The sequence below is a fragment of the Sparus aurata genome, chromosome 8 (genome assembly GCF_900880675.1).
Source record: "Sparus aurata chromosome 8, fSpaAur1.1, whole genome shotgun sequence".
NCBI lineage: Eukaryota > Metazoa > Chordata > Actinopteri > Spariformes > Sparidae > Sparus > Sparus aurata.
In genome coordinates, this window is record NC_044194.1 from 35759331 (window position 1) to 35779744 (window position 20414).

At 38.7% G+C, this 20414-nt stretch overlaps 1 protein-coding gene and 1 long non-coding RNA gene across 3 annotated transcripts in view; one reads left to right on the forward strand and one right to left on the reverse strand.

The window, feature by feature from the left end:
* Positions 1-20414, forward strand: part of zfpm1 (zinc finger protein, FOG family member 1) — a 135550-nt gene that overhangs the window by 109702 nt on the left and 5434 nt on the right. For both annotated transcript variants that reach the window (XM_030426568.1, XM_030426569.1), the window contains 4 exons: positions 17309-17411; positions 18669-18917; positions 19657-19890; positions 20057-20299. In XM_030426568.1, the coding sequence (XP_030282428.1) occupies positions 17309-17411; positions 18669-18917; positions 19657-19890; positions 20057-20299 (829 nt within the window). The remainder of the gene's footprint in view (positions 1-17308; positions 17412-18668; positions 18918-19656; positions 19891-20056; positions 20300-20414) is intronic.
* Positions 13819-15830, reverse strand: LOC115587020 (uncharacterized). Its single transcript, XR_003984952.1, has 3 exons — positions 15798-15830; positions 14263-14677; positions 13819-14022 (listed from the first exon to the last, which is right to left on the reverse strand). It is a non-coding gene; the product is annotated as an uncharacterized LOC115587020 (long non-coding RNA).

The following is a 20414-nucleotide window of genomic DNA, read 5'->3' on the forward strand; positions in this document are numbered from 1 at the left end:
CTTTTTAGACTTTCTTATTGTAGTGTTTGTGACTGAGTCTAATGGCTGTATCAAACAAGCCTTATTAAAATGGGCCCAGAAAAGTCAGCAGCTGTTATCAATCAGAACCACTCAGAACAAGTTGAGAGGTCCTGCTACAAAGGACATTTGATTCATACAACTTTCTATAATCACCTAAATTGATTGTTCAAGTTGCTATATGTATATTTTTGATCCAGCAGATTTGGCCATATTATCAGTAGACTGATAAAACATTATTGAACCAAACTTCATCAATGTTTTTTTGTGACAAAGTAGTTTGTGTTCCACTCATTCCATCACAAAAAAATGATGGCTGTAGAAATCACTGGAACTGAAGACTGCAATGATATACATGTATATGTAAACTTTTGACTGTGACTGTACATCAGGAAGCATTTTTCATGTGCATTCACACACAACAAATACTCATGTTCACAAAGGGAAAAATATGAAGTGCAATGGCTTTATTTTTTGATTGGAGACAATATCAAATTATTATATGTCTTTGATGTTGATATTTAAAGCTTGTGTGAGTGTTATTGTATGTTTATCAGTATAGGCAAGTTTGTCAGTTCTGGGAGATCAGGGTGGAGCACAGAGAGAGCAGGGGAGGCAAAGAGAAGCAGATGAAATCCAGTCCTCACTCTCCCTCCAACAGATCTCCTTCAGTAGATTAGTGGCGTGTTAACTGGCCTGTGTCATATGGAAATCCTGCCATTTGCATCTCTTGAGAAAGAGGCGTAAAACCATTTATCTATTTAAATATATTCTGGCTGATATGGCTGTTGGTCTTTAGAACAGGTTATAATAATGTTTACTGATCATCTGATCAGCTGGGCTGCTGATTCCTTACACTTTTTGGTTCAGTGAACAACCAGGTCCTCCTTAGCGAGCCTCCCATGACAACCCAGGAGCAAGCACGCCACTGCTTCTATTCTGATTGGATCGCACAAAACAAATCTGATATTATATCTCCTCTCCTTCTGATTGGATCCTGCTTTAATTAACTGATAGTGCAAGTGCATGTTATTGGACCAAAGTTTCAGAATTGTTGTGAAATTTTAGCTGAAGTGAAAATGAAAGCGTGGTGATATTTAAGTGGACACAAACCAAGAGTTTGTTGCAGCCATTTAAAAGACAAATGTCCAAAGTGAATTCTCCACACTTGCACCACAGGAGATGTTTTCCCTCCTTCAGCAGCTCACCCCACCCCAATCGTGTCTTTCGTAGAAAGACAGCCTGAAGGCACGATCCTAGAAGGAGCAGAGTAGGGGAGTTCAAAGCGTTATCACGCGCCGAACGTCTTTTCATCATGTTTTAGAAACAAGCGTTCGCACTAATCCCCCAATAATCTCTCCAGGAGAACTGGGGCGATAAGGCGCGCCACCCACGGCTTTTCAAACACTTTTTGGGTAGTCTCTTCTCACTCTCTATCTCTCCTCCCCTCTACCTCCTCTAGTCTCCTCTCCACTTCCTCCTTCCCTCACTCCCCTGGAAGGACAAGTGAAGGTGATCACCGACTCCTCCTTATTTTCTCTCGAGCTGTTTTCTCGTCCTTTTTTTTTGCATTGAATCTTAGCTGGTTTGTTTACATCCTGATTCGGATCTTTGTATTTTATCTGGACTAATCAACAGTGTTTCTCTGCCTCTCTGTTTCTCTCTCTCCTCCGCCCATCAAATTAGAATGTTAATTAAAATGGTGCTCCTTCAGAAGATGACAAATCAATGATTATGGTGAGTGTTGAGACACCTCCTGCGATGCCCCCCAGAAGAACGTGATACATAAGGAACATTCTTAAGAAGGAACTAAAGATTTGGAGTTTCTACCTTTTAGGAAAATATTCTTATTCATTTTTAGTATATGAATAACAAAGGTATACTCCATCTTCCCCCAAAATGTTGAAAGGTTTTTTATAACTTTTCCTTCACCCTGAGGTATGTCCATAAAGAAAAATATGTATTTGGATTGGAGATTTATGTTTGAATATCATTTAGCAAAACCTTGTTTAAATTGCTAAAAGTGCATGTTTCTAATTGCATCAACTTCTTCCTTGTCCTTACCCCTCTGATTGAACAATGCAGATGAGAAAGAAGTGGGGAAAGATGCGATGGCAGAGCCAAATTGAAACCACTAGCCGTCACATACATACCTGTGTTTTTGGACACTTGTGTTCAACCATTCTAACACTAAATGGAGACAGGCAGAGGTTTTTGCATCTACATAACCCCCTTCCAGTGTTATCGTAGTAACCTTGATCAAATTCTAATCCCTGCTGTGTTAGGATACAGCATCAGATTGTTTTTTTTTAAGCAAAATCGGATTTTTTGTCCTTTTGTCAATGGACATTTTGACTTGTCACAGTAGATGAAGCAGGTATGGTAATAAGATTATTTCGAATGTCAGGTAGTTGCTTCAGTTTTAGATTCCTAGTGTTGTTCATGTTGTCTCATCATGCTGTCTCACTGTCTTGGGACACTTGAATAGTACGGAGATCTTGTTGATGTTAACAGTTGAGCTTTACCGCTATGACAAGTTAAAGTGCCTCTTTTGAAAAAGCCCTATTGCTCAGGGTTATACTGACCTGAAATCCAGTATTGAGAATTTAGTCTAGGGCAGAACATTACACAGACTGGAAAATACAGACAAAAAAGACAGCTGGGATTTGAACAGTCCTCTTCAACTGCATAGTGGTCTCTTCATGAATGCATTACTAAGACTTGGAGATGGCACCGCTGATCCCAATTTAGAGCACCATTATAAAAATGGTGTCTTGTTGTGTTGATGGCACACCTCAAACTAAAAAAAAGGGTCAATTATGACTCTTTCTTGTATGAGTTTTTGATCCATTGAGGTTTTATATGTGTAAAACTTTCCCTTGGGCCGAGAAAAGTGATGAGAAAATATGTGACATCTTCACAATGCAAAGAGCCTGCACTACTGGACAAAGTCAGCCAAATGAAATGCCTGAAAGTTTATTCAGTCCCTCTCTAAAGTGTCCGCACCCACAGTTCCTTGCTGTAGCAACATTTGAAGCAACACACCACCATCCGCAGCCACATAAAAATGTAGCCCAGTGAAAGAACTGTCCAATTCAATCATCACGGTTGTCTTTTTCTAAATCTTTTTGAATTCTTCTTCACATCGTTCCTTGATTAGATAAACTATTCCTTTTGCAATCAAGGAAAGATGTTGAGGAAAGGTAAAAATGTTAACTGTGGGCTATTGTTGCTAGACTTTCCCACATCATGATAGTAGATGTCTGTCTGTCAGTCTGTCAATCTGACCCTGAAAAGAGCCTATCGGAGAGAGAGAGAGAGACAGAGAGAGAGACAGGGGGAGAGACAGAAAGACAAAGGGAGGAGGTGTTCATCAGTCAGTGGCAATGACTGGCTGGTATCTGCATCTCGCTGTCATCTGCACCGGCTTCTGCTACTGCTGGTGGAGGAGGAAGGAAAGAGGAGGAGGAGGTGTAAGAGAGGAGAAGAGGGGAGGGAAAACCTCTATCCTCTCTATCTCTGAGCCTCATCTCCGGCAGTTCAGGAGCCTGCTTTCCAAGAGTGCCTCATTTTCAAATCTCTTATCTCAGCCCCCGTTTTAAGTATCGCAGTTTTATATTTTTACATATCATTTGCATGCAGCTCATCAAACCTGGCAACCTCAATTTTTTCTCTCCTTTTTTTCTGCTTCTCGGAGGTGTGCGGCGATATGAGCATGCCTGCACAAGGGAATGAGCTTTCATTCTACTGCGGAGCCCTAGCTGTGCACTGTATTGGCGATATTTGTACCTCGTGAGTGGAATGTACAGTGTAAAGAAGTATCTTGTGTCTCTTGATCGTTAGTGAAATGCTTTGCATGAGTGCAGCAGAGGTAAAGTGTGTGTTTGTATGAGAGAGGCGGATGTGAGGAGGTTTCTGATTTTTATCTGCCTTCCTTTTCTTCTTTGTATTTTTGGAGGATTCACACAGTGACCTCTTTGTTTGGGACAGTAAGTACAGCCCTCCAACCCCCTGAATCGGGAAAGAATCCATTTCCTGTAGCCAAGAGATAGAATGAGAGAAAGAGGGAGAAAAAGGGAGAGATAGGATGGGAAAGAGGTGCAGGAAGGCAGAGGGATAGGAATGAGAGTTGGGGAAAGGAAGAGAATCTGAGATTAAAAAAAAGAAAGAGGTGGATAAAAGCAAGGAGGCAGTGCAGGAGGGACAGTGAAAGAGGAGAAAGGAGGACAGTGAATTTGATGATTGAATGAATGATTTTGTGAGAGGAGTGAATGAATGAACGATGGTTGAAAAGGTCAGGAGAGGAGCGGGGTGGCTTATTAAATTCCCAGATAGAGGATCACAATATCTTTGAAGCACTTAATGTAGGAGAACATTTTTAAAGGAAAAAAATGCACCTTTTTTTGAGTGTGTATTTATAAATGTCCAGGCTAAAAGGGCTTCAAGGTTAAAGTCCCCATGAAGTCAAAATCGCTACTTGTTTTTATCATATATGTCTTGTTCCATATCTCAACACATTAGTATCAGGCCCAACAGTGGCAAAAAGCTGTTTTGCAGGGGGTTTTTTTTTGTTGCAGCCAAAAAAGATTTTTTAAATTGTTACTTTACTGTAAGCTTTGGGATGGCTGCTGACCCAGCCTAAAATCCCAGAACGTCAGTATTTGACGAAGTTGGAATGAAACTCAAAAATCAACTTTATAACAAAGTGGACCTTTTTTTAAAACATTAATTACTTATGATGATGTGAAAATTCTCACCACATCTTGTCAAAGATTAAGGCGATTCAAATAGCTTATTTTTCCTAACATCATTCTAAAATCTGATTGATATACAAAGATAAAGAAAAAGCAGCAAACCTGAACAATGAAGTAGTCTCTAAACAATTTATCAAACAATTGACAAGGTTTATAAATTCAATTTTATAATGGCCATTCAAAAAATGTTTGTAGATGAACTACACTGTATTTATTGACCATTTACTACCTATTATTAAGATCAGCTACAACAGTTGCTTGTTTGTTAAAGTGAAACTCTCGCCAAAAAGCATCTCCGGCGCGACGCCGTCATGGCAGACAAAAAGTGTCGATCCCCGAGTGCGACCTAACAGGAAGGCTTGAGGAGCGGTCCACCATTACTCTGCTGCCTGTTAGGTAGCACTCGGGGATCAACACTTTTTGTCTGCCATGACGGTGGCGTGCCAGAGATGCTACTGCTAACGTGAGTTGTCCAAAAACCTTCTTTTTAGTAAACTCTGCGTACACAAACAATGTTCTCAATGCTTGTGTTCATGTGTAGAGACCCTGGTGATACTACGAGCAAAGTTTCTTGTTGTGTTGGGCCTTGTTAGTGTTTTAAAAATAGCGATTTTGATGCTAGCATTCCAGTGCCCCGCACTCCATTGAAAATTAGCTTGCCCGAAAACAAAACTACGGTAAATCTTATAGTGCCTCTTTCATCGTAATTATGCTTTTACACAAAGGTTTGACTCATATTCAATCACAAATAAAGCCTTGGTTGCTTTTTGGCGAGAGTTTCACTTTAACAATCAATTAACTATTAACTGTTTAACTATACATTTACCATGTATTAATGATGGTTATTATAAGTGTTGCTGACCAATTTGACATTATTCACATTTTGTCCAGTCTCATTCCTATTCTACCTTCAAACAATGGTCCATCCCCCCTGTCTGCTCAGATAGTTGGCCACCCCATCACTCCGGTTGGTTCATTTCTGTCGAGATCTTCTGCTTTGGTCTCTCAGTGGTGGAATGGAATGCCCTCTCAAGACAGAATGTAAACCCACAATGTCAGAAATCACCTTATTTGTCACTAAAGGGGAATCAACTCCGCCATGGCGGTTACACTTTCACCTGTGTCCATTTATATTGTATGTTTGTTGGTTGGTTGGTTGGTTTGTAAGCAGGATTACACATAAACTACGGAACGGATTTCCACTGAACTTGGATGGAGTATGTGTCTTCATGAAGAATAGACCCCAGTTATTTTTGGTGGGGATCTGGATAAAGGGACGGGTCCAGGAATATTATCTCACTTTCTTTAACATTGAGTGATAGGGCATTTTTCAACATTGTAGTACATTTCTCAGGGAATAATACATGGATACGAATTAGTCCAATTTGATGTGGATTCTAGATCTGGCGAATTTAAGTTTTGGTTATGGGTTGTTTGTTTTTTTTATATTTAATTAGGCTTAACTGAATTAAAGAGGATTGTTGTGCCTTGGCTAGGGATGCACCCTACTGAGTGCCACTCTAGTTGGTTGTGCAACAATGTAACACAAGACACACAAATGCCCACTCTCTTGTTGTTGGCTTGGGCAGGATCCACTTAACATTCTACCTTTTTTCTGGCAAACAAGTTAATTTTTGTTCAAAATGTACCACATAGTACATAGTTACAGTTTCATAGAAAATCTTAAAGATCCAAGGAGTGTATTAACTCTCAAACATTTATATTGGTGTTGCCCTAAAAAGTTTCAGCTAGACAAATTATAATGGAGTAACAGGTTAGGGTTATAAAGCCAAACTTTGATAAGAGAAGAACATAGGTACCAAGCCTTGGAAAAAAACTCAGCACATTAAATAATGTTTAAAAAAGGCACCGCACAATGACTAAATGAATGTTAATGAGCACAGAATATCATAATGACACTGATGAAGAAGTTGTATGTCATGTGGATCAGTCATGGCTACCCAATGCAGACAATTCCTGGCACCCAAAAAGAAAAAACTAATAATAATAATAATAATAATAATAATGATAATAATGATGATGATAATAATAATAATAATAATAATAATAATAATAATAATAATAATAATAATAATAATAATAATATTAATATTAATAATAATACATTTTATTTAAAGGCGCCTTTCAAAGCACTCAAGTACACCGCACATAAGAACAACAGTACAACAAAAACAGGAGACAATTTAGTGCAAATGAGGATAAATAAATAATAAGAAGATCAAATATGTACACAAGCCTGTTGAAATGCTTTCTCTGCATAAACCACCCAATGTTGTAATATCACTGCTATCATTGACCCACTAGCAGTGCTATTGAACTTTTGTATGGAGAAGACTTCCCTTTCATTTAGAAAGCAGTGTTATATTCTACAAAACGACCTTCCACCTGAAGCCATGTGCTATATGTAAGCATGCACTAACATATAAGCAAGAACAATTTCAACACATCTGGGGCCCATTTATAAACTTTCTTAGAGACAAGGACTTATCTAGTATGTTGGACACAGCTAGGGGAGTTTAGTCATTACCTCTGCAATTGAATTAATTCTTTATTGATATTTACAAAGCATTTTATGGTACACGATGTAGGTTTTTAGGAGTTGCCTCCACGATGTAATTGGTTTTCGTTTTTGTTTGTGTTTTTTTTTTTTTTTTTTCTTTTTGCAGTTGATGTTGTTTAATCATGCAGGCTATATTTTACTCTTTTTATTTATATATTTACAAACCTGTTTATGTTTACAAGTATGTACATTCATTTATCTTGAATATTCAATATTTACGTTTGAGCCAGCGTCCTTAAACATTCTCTTATAATTTGTTTTTATACAGGTTTTTTGAAAAAAATGGACTCTCACGGATATTCAAATATATCTATTGTTCCTGCTATTTTTGATATGGTTGAAAATTCAATAAACAGATTGTTGAAAAAAAAAAAAAGCATGCACTAACATGAATTTTTGACTTGCATGTTTTACATTTACTGACCATGACACTACCCTATTCAGACCATTATAGAGCCGTGTGAACCTTATTAGACATTGTGAAACAGTATACACCATTGAGACATAGATGTGCTAGATGTACCAGTATTGATTTGCATATACAAACATACTTATTCCCCAGTGACAGCAGTTAAACTGTGGCAGTTGACAGCTGTAAAGAGAAATCTTAATCTGTTGATCTGCAGGGTAGGGTGGTGGTGCTGCTGCTGGTGCTGAGAAGGGGGGGGGACTCGGTATATTTCCTTCTCTATTTCCTCCACTTTAATTGTAGCGTATATAGCACAAGGTGATGTGAGAGGGGTAAAACGTTGGGGTTAGTTCAGGGAAAATTCTCTGCTTCCCATACCCATGTCCGTCACCATCATCCTCACCAATGTTTGGCTCCCCAGAGAGAGAGAGAGTGAGCAAGGAGCCATTCTGATGCTGAACTAGTGAATGAAGGAAGAAAATGAAGAAATGAAATCAGCCTGGCATCATTTGCATTCGAGTTTTATCGGCATAGGAGGAGGGCGTTTTTGGGCCTGATAAGGAGAGGGGATCCCAGGCTGTGCTTGAGGTGGAGGACGTGTTGGTGTTGAGAAAGGTGTGTGTGTGTGTGTGTGTGTGTGTGTGTACGAATGTGAACTGACTTTGGCAGAAGAAGGTGGCTCTGGAGTTCAGTGGGTGTGTTTTTGTACTGACACATGCATATGTGAATGTTACAGCAGCTACAGTGAGGACTGGGTGTTAGGGGGTGGGAATGGTGTGTGTGTGTGGTGGTGGTGGTGGTGGTGGGGGGGGGGAGAGAAGGGGGGTTAATATCAGACCAAATAATTAGATTCGCTATCGTCTCGGCGGCAGCAGTGCGGGGATCAGGCAGATTAAAGCCAGGCTCGGGGCTGGTTAATATTCATGAGAGGACCGGGGTCCGGACGAGGGCTTAGACTGCAGCTCAAAGACTCTCCTCCGGCTGATGGGGCTTAAGGCAGCGCTCTCAACCAAGATGGAGCTCTACTGTGGAGGCCTGACATCCCACTGATAGATGGAGGGCTGGGTGGATAGTTAGAGTGAGACAAGAGGTTGAAAGGGTGACGAGGTACGGCTAGGTGAGCTGGTGCTTGAGACACCTCCATCTCTGTAGATCTGTAGGTCCTTATTTGATCTGGTAGTCTTTGTTAGTTTTTTTAATTCAGTGAGCCTGACAATTCTGATGTAAAAAAAAAAAATACCACCCCATTCCCCTCCTTCTGGTCCTCCCTCTCCCTTCATCTCCATACTGTCTCTGCTCACTTCATACCATCCTGACACAAATCTTTTTGTTAAGATGACACACATAATACAGGAATACATTTCTAAGTTCAGGTCTAAATCTAGACTATGGGAACATCTACGATGGAATTAGGACATTTGGCTACTTTTTTATGGTTTATCAATCCTGTGAGAACTGACAGAGTGACACGTTTCTTCAAATTCAGGCACATTTTCACAAAGCCATTTTCTATTAAACCCGGACGATAGCTTGTTACAAGATATCTTGCACACTTTTTTAATCTCGTAATTATGACTTTTACCCATACCTGTGACTCTTTAAATCTTATAATTTATTTTGTCATCAAGATGTGTTGTGTGTGCAACTCATTACATATATGTCACATATTATGAGTTTCACCTGCAGAGCAGTTCAACTCTGCCGAAGAGATCATGCCACCCTTTGTTTGTGTCATTTGAGATCATGGATCTCTTTTACAAGAGAATTGCAGGACTTACAGAAACAAGTAGTTACAACAGTAAATCACAGAAAAACACACTAAAATGAAACATTTGCACATAGACAATCTGGATTCAGTGGCTTTCACCATAATTTTAAAATTGTTCAGTGGTGCAATATTCTCAGATATTCTTAAGATCTGTAGAAGGTCTGTAGATTGTTTCACACAGAACAACAAATTGCAAAATGTCCAGAGGATGAAGACTGTAATTTCTGCATTTCCGAAAAGAGAAAGATAACTAAAAATGGAGTTTGCCAATAGTGATACCAGTGACTGAGACAGCGTGCAGCTAAAGCAGACAATTCACTTTTAGTTGTTTTTTTTTTGTTTGCTAAATATGATATATGTATAGTTCATGTTAGTAGTGTTTTCTTTACTTTCCAGAGCAGTGTAGGTTGACTCTTTGTGGGCCCAGACAGGTTCCTTAGGTGACTGCTAGCAATTTGAGTCAGTGAGATCAGCTCAGACGAAGAGAAGTGAAAAAGGTTCTGATACCATCCGGTGGCCTCTCTGTTCTCCTTAACTCACCCCACATCTCTGGTATCTGCTGTCCCTACTGGCCTGGTTAATTACACACACACACACACACACACACACACACACACACACACACACGCACACACTGACAAAGTGACATCTGGCCCTGTGCCTCTCTGATTCTCATTATCTCATGTGAAGCTGTGTTGTGTGTGCATTTGTGGCTGTAAAGTGGGTAAAGTTGAATATTTCAAGTTGCCGTTAATACTACGTGATCTACTTCACTTCTGTAATGGATGTTTCATTGTTTAGTTTGAGTTCTATGAATCCTCAACTTCTGCGTTTTGAGAGTAACACCAGTAGCATCTGCAGGAAAAAAATATCTTTATCCACTTAAAATCCAGCTGTGGTAATTTGAGGACATTATGACTACATGACGAGATTTTCAAATGATCTCAGAGTTTTCGTAGCCGCTAAAAACTGTGTTAGTGCATGTATTTCCACACTGCTGTAGCTCCTGTAGGGTTTCCTGAATCCCAGTGTGTCCACAGGCATGCCCCTTAAATAAAAACATTTTCCTCCAGTTCTTTAGACTTCCTGCCTTCACATCTGATCCTGAGCTACATTTGGCTGCAAGGTCTCTTTCTACTTGACACTGCTTGGTTACAGAAGCAGTGATACGGGAGTAGGATGGATTTTGGAGTGAAAATATATCTTTAAAAATGCTGAAAATGTTTAGTAGTAGTAGTAGTAGTAGTAGTACTAGTAGCAAGTTGTTTGAAAAAAAAAAAAACATTAGCAGCCATGGAGAATGATTTCTCTAATCAGACAGAAAATATGAAAATAAAGGGAAATTCCTTGTGCTATGATGTTACATAAACTATGGATCAATACATATACTATGTTTGTTATTTTGTAGAGGACAGTAAAAAATCCGACTTTAACATTAATAAAAACATGTTGATGTAGCTGTGGCCAGAGAGGAAACTCCTTTGGAGAGAAGTGGATAGCACTGACTTTTGATAAAAATGTTATTTACTCTCAAATAAAAAAAGATGGAAGAGTATCACACTCACAATGAATATTTAATAAATAATTGATTGATATTTTAGATATTTTAAGAAGTAGCTTGTGTCTTGCTTTGTATGTGTTCTGTGTGTGTTTTCTGCACTTGCGCCCTCAGAGCTCTCCCCATTGCCCTATCATGGTGAATTCCAAAGCTGTTGCCGTGATGAATTAGTCTGAAACAAATTAGCAGTACTTACAGCTCAGACGGCTCCAGCATTGGGTTACAAATTAAAACAAAAGCAGCCGTATCTCCACATCAGCGCTAGTTCCCCATGAAATCCAATACGCTCTGCCTCAATCTTCACCGTACAATAGACTGAGAGGCTTCCTTCCTTCTGTCCTTCCCGTCTGTCTTCCCGAGCTGCCCCGCAGCAAACGTCCATCTTCTTCAAGTGTTTCAAGATTTACTCCTGGCTGTCTGATCATACTATACACTAATGAAGTAAAGGTTGTAGTGTTGTCTCAAACTAACTCTAATACAATATTTAGAAAAACATTGATATTGATTCCATCTTCCTTACCATGGGGAAAAAGTTTCAATATTTATTACAAAAATGTATACAAAGTGTATTTATTAGTTCAAATATTGAGGGTGTCAAATTTTAGATTATTATTAAAAAAAGATAAATCTAACAAGGAAAGTTGCCATGTTAGACATGGCAACTTTGGCAGAAAGTTGGCAAAAAGGCTGCATTAAATAGGACACTTTATTCAAAACGTTTGCTCCGTCCACTCTAGATAAGACCTTTAGAAATAATATAAACATACATACGCAGAGTATGTATGTTTTTGACAACACTAGAAGGTTGTCACCTGAGGTATAAAGTAGGATACAGATTAGTGACTATTGTAACATTATGGATCAATGCACAGTTTTCCCCATTTATGTTTTTATTGTTATTTAGCAAAATATCTAGAGCAGTATTAACTGTTTTTTGTCATTCAATTTAGTGGGAAGTTTGGCCATTTGAAACCATATTAATTGTTATGCATGTTGTTTCCCATTCATTTTCATTTTTAAACAATTTTGCTTGTGATCCTTTCATAGCAAAAAAATGTGAGGTTTGTCTACAGCCCACCTAATATATCAGTTGTATATAACCTATAACAGATATAGCAATATTTGTGTTGTGTGACATGTGCCAATATGAAACCTTTTTTTAAGATTACAATGCAGTGCAGGAAGCCTGGGTAATTTATTGTTATCTTCCTAGTAAAGTGTAATGCCCAGTGTACTGGTGTCATTGGAGACTGTTACGTTTACTGTTAAACTGTAAAATATCCTGCCTCCATTACGTATCATGTGTTTGATCCACATTTGAGGGATCACTGCAAAACATGTGTGTATACCAGCTGATATATCAGTGTTGGAATTTTTTACTCACTAATGTCAGTAAGCATCAGCTGATAAAATAAGTATCAGTCCAGCTCTCCTAGCACCACACTATTTCTGTGAGTTGTGAGCAGGTAACTACAGAGTAATGTTCCCTTTTTAAATTGATACAATTTAATTTGTTATTGTTTTTAAGAGTTAGTTTGCTTGTCTAAGGTATTGGATTCTAAAAGTGTATATATTTCAGTTCATTTCTAGTTTCATGTCTGTCAGAACAGAGAATGTTGTGAATTATAATATAGAGTTTGTTCAAACAATAATAACTGAAAGTAATCATTGTGTAAAATCATCACTAAAATGAAAATGTCCTAACAGTGCCACACTATAGTCTTAAACCACGGCAAGAATTTACACATCTAACCCAGATACAGATTAAACATTTAAACACGTTATATTAATAAAATAATGATGAAGATCGATGCATTGTCAGTGTGCAGTATAGTTGTCTAATGAAGGGCATTTAGGGAATAATTGACTGATTGTAACCAGGTTATGCATGAATAGTGCCAGCTTGTTTGAAACACTGACACCGTGTCATACTGTCCACTGCTAGGCTTTTTTCTAAACAAGCCCTTCACCGCTCACTAAAAGGTTCATTTTTGTCTGATTTTAAATGCAGCAGTATTGATTACAGGAAGGAAAAATAATCAGCATCACTTGGAATCACTGGGAATTAGGATCTGATGACAGTACTTCTTAGCTTTTAAAGGTTTTCTTAAAGGCTCCCAGAACCCTTTTCTATAAACATTTGATTAGCATTTTTTGTTTCCACACTGGGAATGTACATTGTTTTACTTATCAGCTTATTTGAAGTGTGAGAAAAAAGCCTTAAAAAATGTCCAATAACAAGAAATAACAAGAAATAAAAAGATAACGGGAACAGAAGATACATTTAGGTCGTAAAGCACTCTTACTGTTGCTCACTTAAATTTGAAAAAGTAATACAGTGTAACTGTATGGCCACAGTGGGAGACTTGGTTGTAAAGCTAACTTTTAACTGTGACAGAAAAAATACAAAATACAAGCAGGATACACCATCATGTCAAATTTTCCCCTCATCAACAGTAACCGCTCTGTCAGTCTGGTTAACGGACTCTCAGGTCCAATTGTGAGTGAATGCTACCTGCTAGTGGACAATGAACAACATTGCATGAAAGGCATGCTGAACAATACTGTGCTACTCTCTCACAATAAGTTTGATGGAAAAGAGATTCAGCCATTGCATGGACTTGTTATGCATAACAGAGAGAAGTGTTTTATTGCCTTTTAAAATGTTGAATTAGTTGTATTTTGCATGAGTTACATAAAAAATGGAAAAACCACATAACTGCTACGCCATCGCTTATCACATGTTTTATTGTCTTCGCATTTAGAAGTTAGAACAACAGAGGCATAAACTAAACATACAATATAGTACCAGAGAAAGTTCCTTTTTCATAGATGTCCTCGTCACAGGCTGGTGAAATCCACTTTACCATGTTTTTATCTGCAGGACAGGCAGGTGGAACCTTTCTTCCAGCGGTGTTGGCATTTACAGTGCATCTGTTAAAATGACAAACATTTGGTCTGCTGTTTCTGCTATAGTCATAGAATTCAAATGTGTGTGTGTGTGTGTGTGTGTGTGTGTGTCAGACATGGGATAAGCCTGTCCTGGGAGTGATTGTCAGAAGGAATGCTCTTGGTGCCTCATATGAAAAAAGACAAGATTGTCCTCAGGATGCACAGGTGTGTGTGTGTGTGTGTGTGTGTGCGTGTGTGTGTGTGTGTGTGTGTGTGTCATACCTCCACACATGCATGCACTGGATGTTGACTCTCCACTCTTTGTCCAGTGTATCCACTGTGGATCTTATTATTGCAGCCTGAATGGCAGCCTTTCGACCTCATCAGATCTTCCTCTCTTCCTTTCCCTCTCCCCCTCTATCCTGGAGCCTCTTCTGGTCCTCTTTTATTCCTCTTCCCCTCTTTTCTTCTTTCTCCTCCTTTATTTTCGTGCAGCTTTGTTCGACCCATGCTCACATCATTTCCTCATTTCCTTCTTGGGTTATAATCACCCTCTGCTTGCTGGCGTTCTCCTTATAAATGGTGTTTACCACTGGCCACACACTGGTCAGTATCATGTGACCGTGTATTCCCAACTGACAGCAATCAATGCTTGGTTTCTGTGATTATTTCATGGTCTGCATATTATAAAGCAGCCCTGTAAAATGATAGGAGAGAGTGAACACAAAGTGAAAATGGAATTTATTAGCAGTAATTAGTATATGAGCCATTTGATTTAACTTGTTTCCTTTTGATAAATATGTTGGGGATGTAAAGGGAGGGATGACAGATACATGTGAACCTACTGGATCACAGGGTAAATAGAAATGTAGAAAGTTGTAAGCTCCAAGATGGTAAGCACTACACTGTATGAACTTTCACAAATAATATGGCAGATTTGTGAATATAATCATATATTGTATGTAACATTAGGTTAGTGTTTGGGCTTTTTGGCCATTGTAGTAATTTCAACAGAGACACCAGTGCACAGCAGAATATTATTTTTATTGTTCATTATTTGTTCAAAGCCCGTTTGTTTAGATTAAGGCTTGAGTTGTTTAATCAGTTAAATATCAAGAAATAGTGAAAATGCTATCAGTTTGTCATGGACAAAAAATGCAGCAAATCATCTTATTGAGAAGCTGGAACCAACTTTTTTATAAATCTTTTCTTGAAAAATAACTGAAAGGAACAGTTCACCCAAAATTGAAAATTCTGTCATCTACTCACTCCCATGCTGATGGAAAGTCGGGTGAAGTCCACAAAACATTTCTGGAGCTTCACAGCAAAACAACGTTCTAGAATTCCCTAAACAACTGAAGCGACTGGTAATAAACAACAAAATCAAACAAAAGTAAAAGGTAGAATGACTCCAAATAGCTTGTAAACCGTAATGCAGGTCTCTGAAAGCCTCAAGATCCCAAATTGATTTTAAAAAGCACTAAAATGGGTTATTTACACCCTTGATACACAATTGAACTCATGCACCAGCTTTAGACTGAGATAATGACTGAAATTAATTTTTCTTTTAAACTGTTCCTTTAATGACACATTTGATAATTGATTAATTGTTAATATAAATTATTGATAGATTAACTAATCCATTTTTTCAGCACTACTAACCACAAAACAAGACCAACATTTCTGGCATATTTGACGTTATCATGTAAAATGACAAAAAGTTGAAAAAAAGCACAATTGACAGAGTAAAAACAGCTTTAATCTGACTTTATGTATTGCACACATTTACAGTCATGGTCAAAAGCTTACATACTTACATTTGCATCATGGCAATTTTCATTTCCAATAAGTTCTACAGCTCTTATGTTTCTGTGATTGACTGATAGGAAAACATACAACTTTGTCAGTCCCTTCACCATTTTCACCTCAATAAGGGGCTTTTGATAGCCATCCACAAGCTTCTGGTTGTCCTCTGGCTGAATGTTTAACCACTCCTCTTGACAGAACTGGTGAAGTTCAACTAAATTTGCTGTCTTCCTGACACAGACTTGTTTATTCAGCACAGTCCACATTTTCAGATGGGGTTCAAGTCAGGACATTGGGAAGGCCATTCAGAAACCTTAATTCTAACCATATTTATCCATTCCTTTAAAACTTTTGATGTGTTTTTAAGATCATTGTCCTGTTGGAACACCCAACTGTACCTAAGACCCAATCTTCTGCTGGTGATTTCCTGAAGAATTTGGAGATTATCCTCCTTTTTCATTATTCCATTTACTCTCTGTAGAACAGCAGATCCACTGATAGCAAAGCAGTCCCACAGCATAATACTACCAGCACCATACTTAACAGTAGGTATGGTGTTCACCTTCTCACCTCCAAACATATTGCTGCTCATGTGGCCAAACTACGTTCTTGTTTCATCTGAGTTTTCCTTAAGAAGATTTTTTCTTTGTCCATGTGATCAGCAGCAAACTTCAGTCGAGCCTTAAGTTGCCATGTCTGGAGTAAGGGCTTCTTTTTTGTGCAGCAGCCTCTCCGTTCACGTAGATGTAAAAACACTGTGGACACTGACACGTGTCTTTCAGCTTCTAATTCATTGGAGTCTTGCTTTTTGGTGGTTTTTGGTTGACTCTTGACCGCCTTGACCAGTTTTCTCTCAGCAGCAGGTGATAGTTTGTGTTTTCTTTCTGATGGTGGCAGTGACTCAACTGTGCTATGCACTTTAGACTTACAAACAGTAGTTTGTACAGTTGATTTTGGGACCTGTAGCAACTTTGAAATGGCTCCAAGTGACTTTCCTGACTTGATGAAACCAATAATGTGCTCTTTCAGATCAATGCTGAGCTTTTTAGACTTTCTTATTGTAGTGTTTGTGACTGAGTCTAATGGCTGTATCAAACAAGCCTTATTAAAATGGGCCCAGAAAAGTCAGCAGCTGTTATCAATCAGAACCACTCAGAACAAGTTGAGAGGTCCTGCTACAAAGGACATTTGATTCATACAATTTTCTATAATCACCTAAATTGATTGTTCAAGTTACTGTATGTATATGTTTGATCCATCACATTTGGTCACAGACTCAGAAAAAATATAGTAATTGATAGTATAGTATATAGTGTAGATAGTAGTAATTCATAATTGAACCAACCTTCATGAATGTTTTTTGTGACTAAGTAGTGTGTGTTCCACTCATTTCATCACAGTAAAATGAGGGATGTTGAAATAATTGGAACTGAAGACTGTTTTCAGCAGTGATGAGTCTGGCCGGTGAAAGGTTTGTGCTCATTCCTCATCTCCCTCTTTCTTTGCATGTGTTTCTTTGCAGACCTCTCAGCTGACCCTGGTGTGTGGAGATCCAGACTGTTGGATCAGTCTCCTCCCTCTGACCGCTGACACCTCAGCAGCAAAATGTGTCATCTACAGCCAAGGTAACAATCAAGAGCACACCAAGCATCATGTCCTCATAGCTCATTGAAATGGGCATTATATTCTTGTGAACCAGTCGTAATGTATGCTGACTGCCTTGACTGTCTGAATATATTCAGTAGCATCTCCACTGCCCAGTACCACCCCAGTCTGACAGTGATTTTGAACAGCTCTAACAAACATGTTGAAGCATTACTTTTGTAAAAGTGGAAGTCACCCACATCACAAGTTCTCAAGTAAAAGTCTTAAAGTATCTGAGATTAAAGGTCCTCCTTGTAAACACAACTTTCATACAAAGTGAACCTTTAAATGTACTGTATCAAAAAGTAGTAAAATTATGTATATATTCACATGTATGTATATACTATATACTATGGGTCGACTTATTATTAGCCGAGTTAAGTATAGTATTAAGCTTTTGGTAATAGTTAATAAAACTTAAGTTAATAGTTAATTAACTTTTAACAAAATATAATGCTTTATAAACCATTTATTGAGCAATTGTTTATAGTTAAATTGCATGGTTAATAAATGCTTTGTAGTTTACCTACACACATTCAGATAGCATTAAAAAGCCTTTACAATTGCTTAAATAAATGATTTATCAAGCATTTTATTGTTTAACAGTAAAATAACTGTCAACTATAATTGTATTAACTTTATTAATTAACCATGTATTTATGATGGTTATTCTAAAGTTACCTGTGCTACTTTGGTCTTATGCATAATACAATCTGCAAAGCAGTTTATGTTCTTCCACAATGTGGTGGAGTGGAAGTATAAAGTAGCAGAAAATGGAAATACGCAAATAAAGTACCTCAGATTTACCTCAATTGTATTAAATAAGTAGTTTGATGATTCATTTGATAATGTAGTACTAACATTAGTCTATTATAAATTATTTGTTAAATGTTTATATAGTAGCAAACCACAAGTGTAATTATTCCATAATGATGGCTTCATTCCATTCAGGTGTCTCAGTTCTAGGGCTTTGGTGTTGCAGACTTACTTGGGGGCTTAAATACATTTGGAATACCATCCATAGTTAGTTCCACCTTTGCGTTTCCTGCTATGACACATCGACAGTCTCTCAGCAGCCACTGCCCCAAAAGCATTTAAATTCAGTATATTAACTGATATAAAGAAGAAAAGCCAGTAGTTATCATAGCTTAGCAAGCTTGGGATGGACATTTTTTTTTTCTATGCAGAAGAAAGGTTCTGTTATTAATGATGGGTAAGAAGAGCCTCCATCTTTTCAGGTGATGAGTTATTCTGTAAGGTGACCAGAGAGCTTGCAGCTGGTGAAGGGCTCTTGGCTTCACTGGCACCACCTCAGGGCTCCTCCTCTTCCCCGCTGGCTCAGCATTCTCCCCCACTGAGCCTCATCACACAGAAACAACCTGTGGTGAAGGAGGAGCCACTTTACCCAACGGTGCTGCGCTCAGACATTCAGCTCCTCCCACAGCAAGCTGGCATGGCCGCAATCTTGGCTACTGCAGTTGTCAATAGTGAGTACTGAATTTGAGGCATGAAAGTGTTTATTAATTTGTTGGAAATGTAGCTGCTTCTTTGCTAATACAATTAAGTACATACTTTTTGAATTGAAATAGCTAATAAGAAGCTTCTAATATGCTGAGTAGATTAGTAATTAGAATGGGATGGATTGGAATTCAAATATATAATAACCTTTGATACCACATATACATATAGGTGGTTTCATAGTGGATTTAGAAACACAAACACTATAATAGAAAACTACTCCTAATAATCCTAATAATTTTCTTCTTTTTTTTTCTGCCAATATGATCCACTGCAATTTACCATTAGTCTTAAAGTTGCAATATTATCTTCTGCCACAAGATGACACTGCAGCTGTTTAATAGCCAGCATCATTGCTCAACTGCAGAGATCTCCCCTCCTGCTACTGCAAAGCCGAAAGTTCCCTACTGGCTATGTGCTGATGTCAGTGGCTGATGCCCACTAACAACACATTTGCTGGGACTTTTGACCATCATCCTAGATGATTGAAAATTCCTAAAAATGGCAGAACAAAATTGGATGTTGTTAGAAAATAACCCCGATGATAAGACATGATAATTATAACATGAGTTTTGTTGTCTTGGATACTCATAGCAAAGGAGTGTGTGTGTGTGTGTGTGTGTGTGTTGTGGGGTTGAACACTCACTGAAACCAATATGTAGCACTTGAGATACTTAACTCTCTCTAAATTTATGTTGTGGCTCTCAGAGGACATCTTCCCATGCAAGGACTGTGGGATTTGGTATCGCAGTGAGAGGAACTTGCAGGCACACCTTATGTACTACTGTGCCAGCCGTCAGAAGCAGCCAGCAGCAGCCTCGTCCCCGCCACAAGACAAACCCAAGGAGTCCTACCCCAATGAACGCATCTGCCCCTTTCCACAGTGCAACAAGAGCTGCCCCAGTGCCAGCTCACTGGAGATCCACATGCGCACACACAGTGGTGAGAGCAAGATCTATATGTATTGCAAACGGGCAAAAGGTCAACCACACTAAGGCTTAACTTGAGGAAACATGAACAGTGTGCCGTCAACCCTTTCATTAGGTTGTTTGGGAGATAAGTTCACTGTTTGTCCTTCCAACTATTGTCCCTCTCTGTCCTTTCACAGGTGAGCGTCCATTTGTCTGTCTCATCTGTCTGTCAGCCTTCACCACTAAAGCAAACTGTGAGCGCCACCTTAAGGTACACACAGACACACTGAACGGGGTGTGTCATGGCTGTGGCTTCGTCTCCACCACTAGGGACATTCTCTACAGCCATCTGGTCACCAGCCACATGGTTTGCCAGCCTGGATCTCGCAGTGAGGTCTACTCCCCTGGGCCAGGCCTTCCCAAGCTGCCCCTTTCCACTGGTAAGTCGGACCAACATCGTGACCACTGATTTTCAACGTATGTTTTTATTACTTGGATGAGACTGTACAGAATATGTTGTAGTGTGTCTGGGTTCAAGATTGTTGATTAAGATTC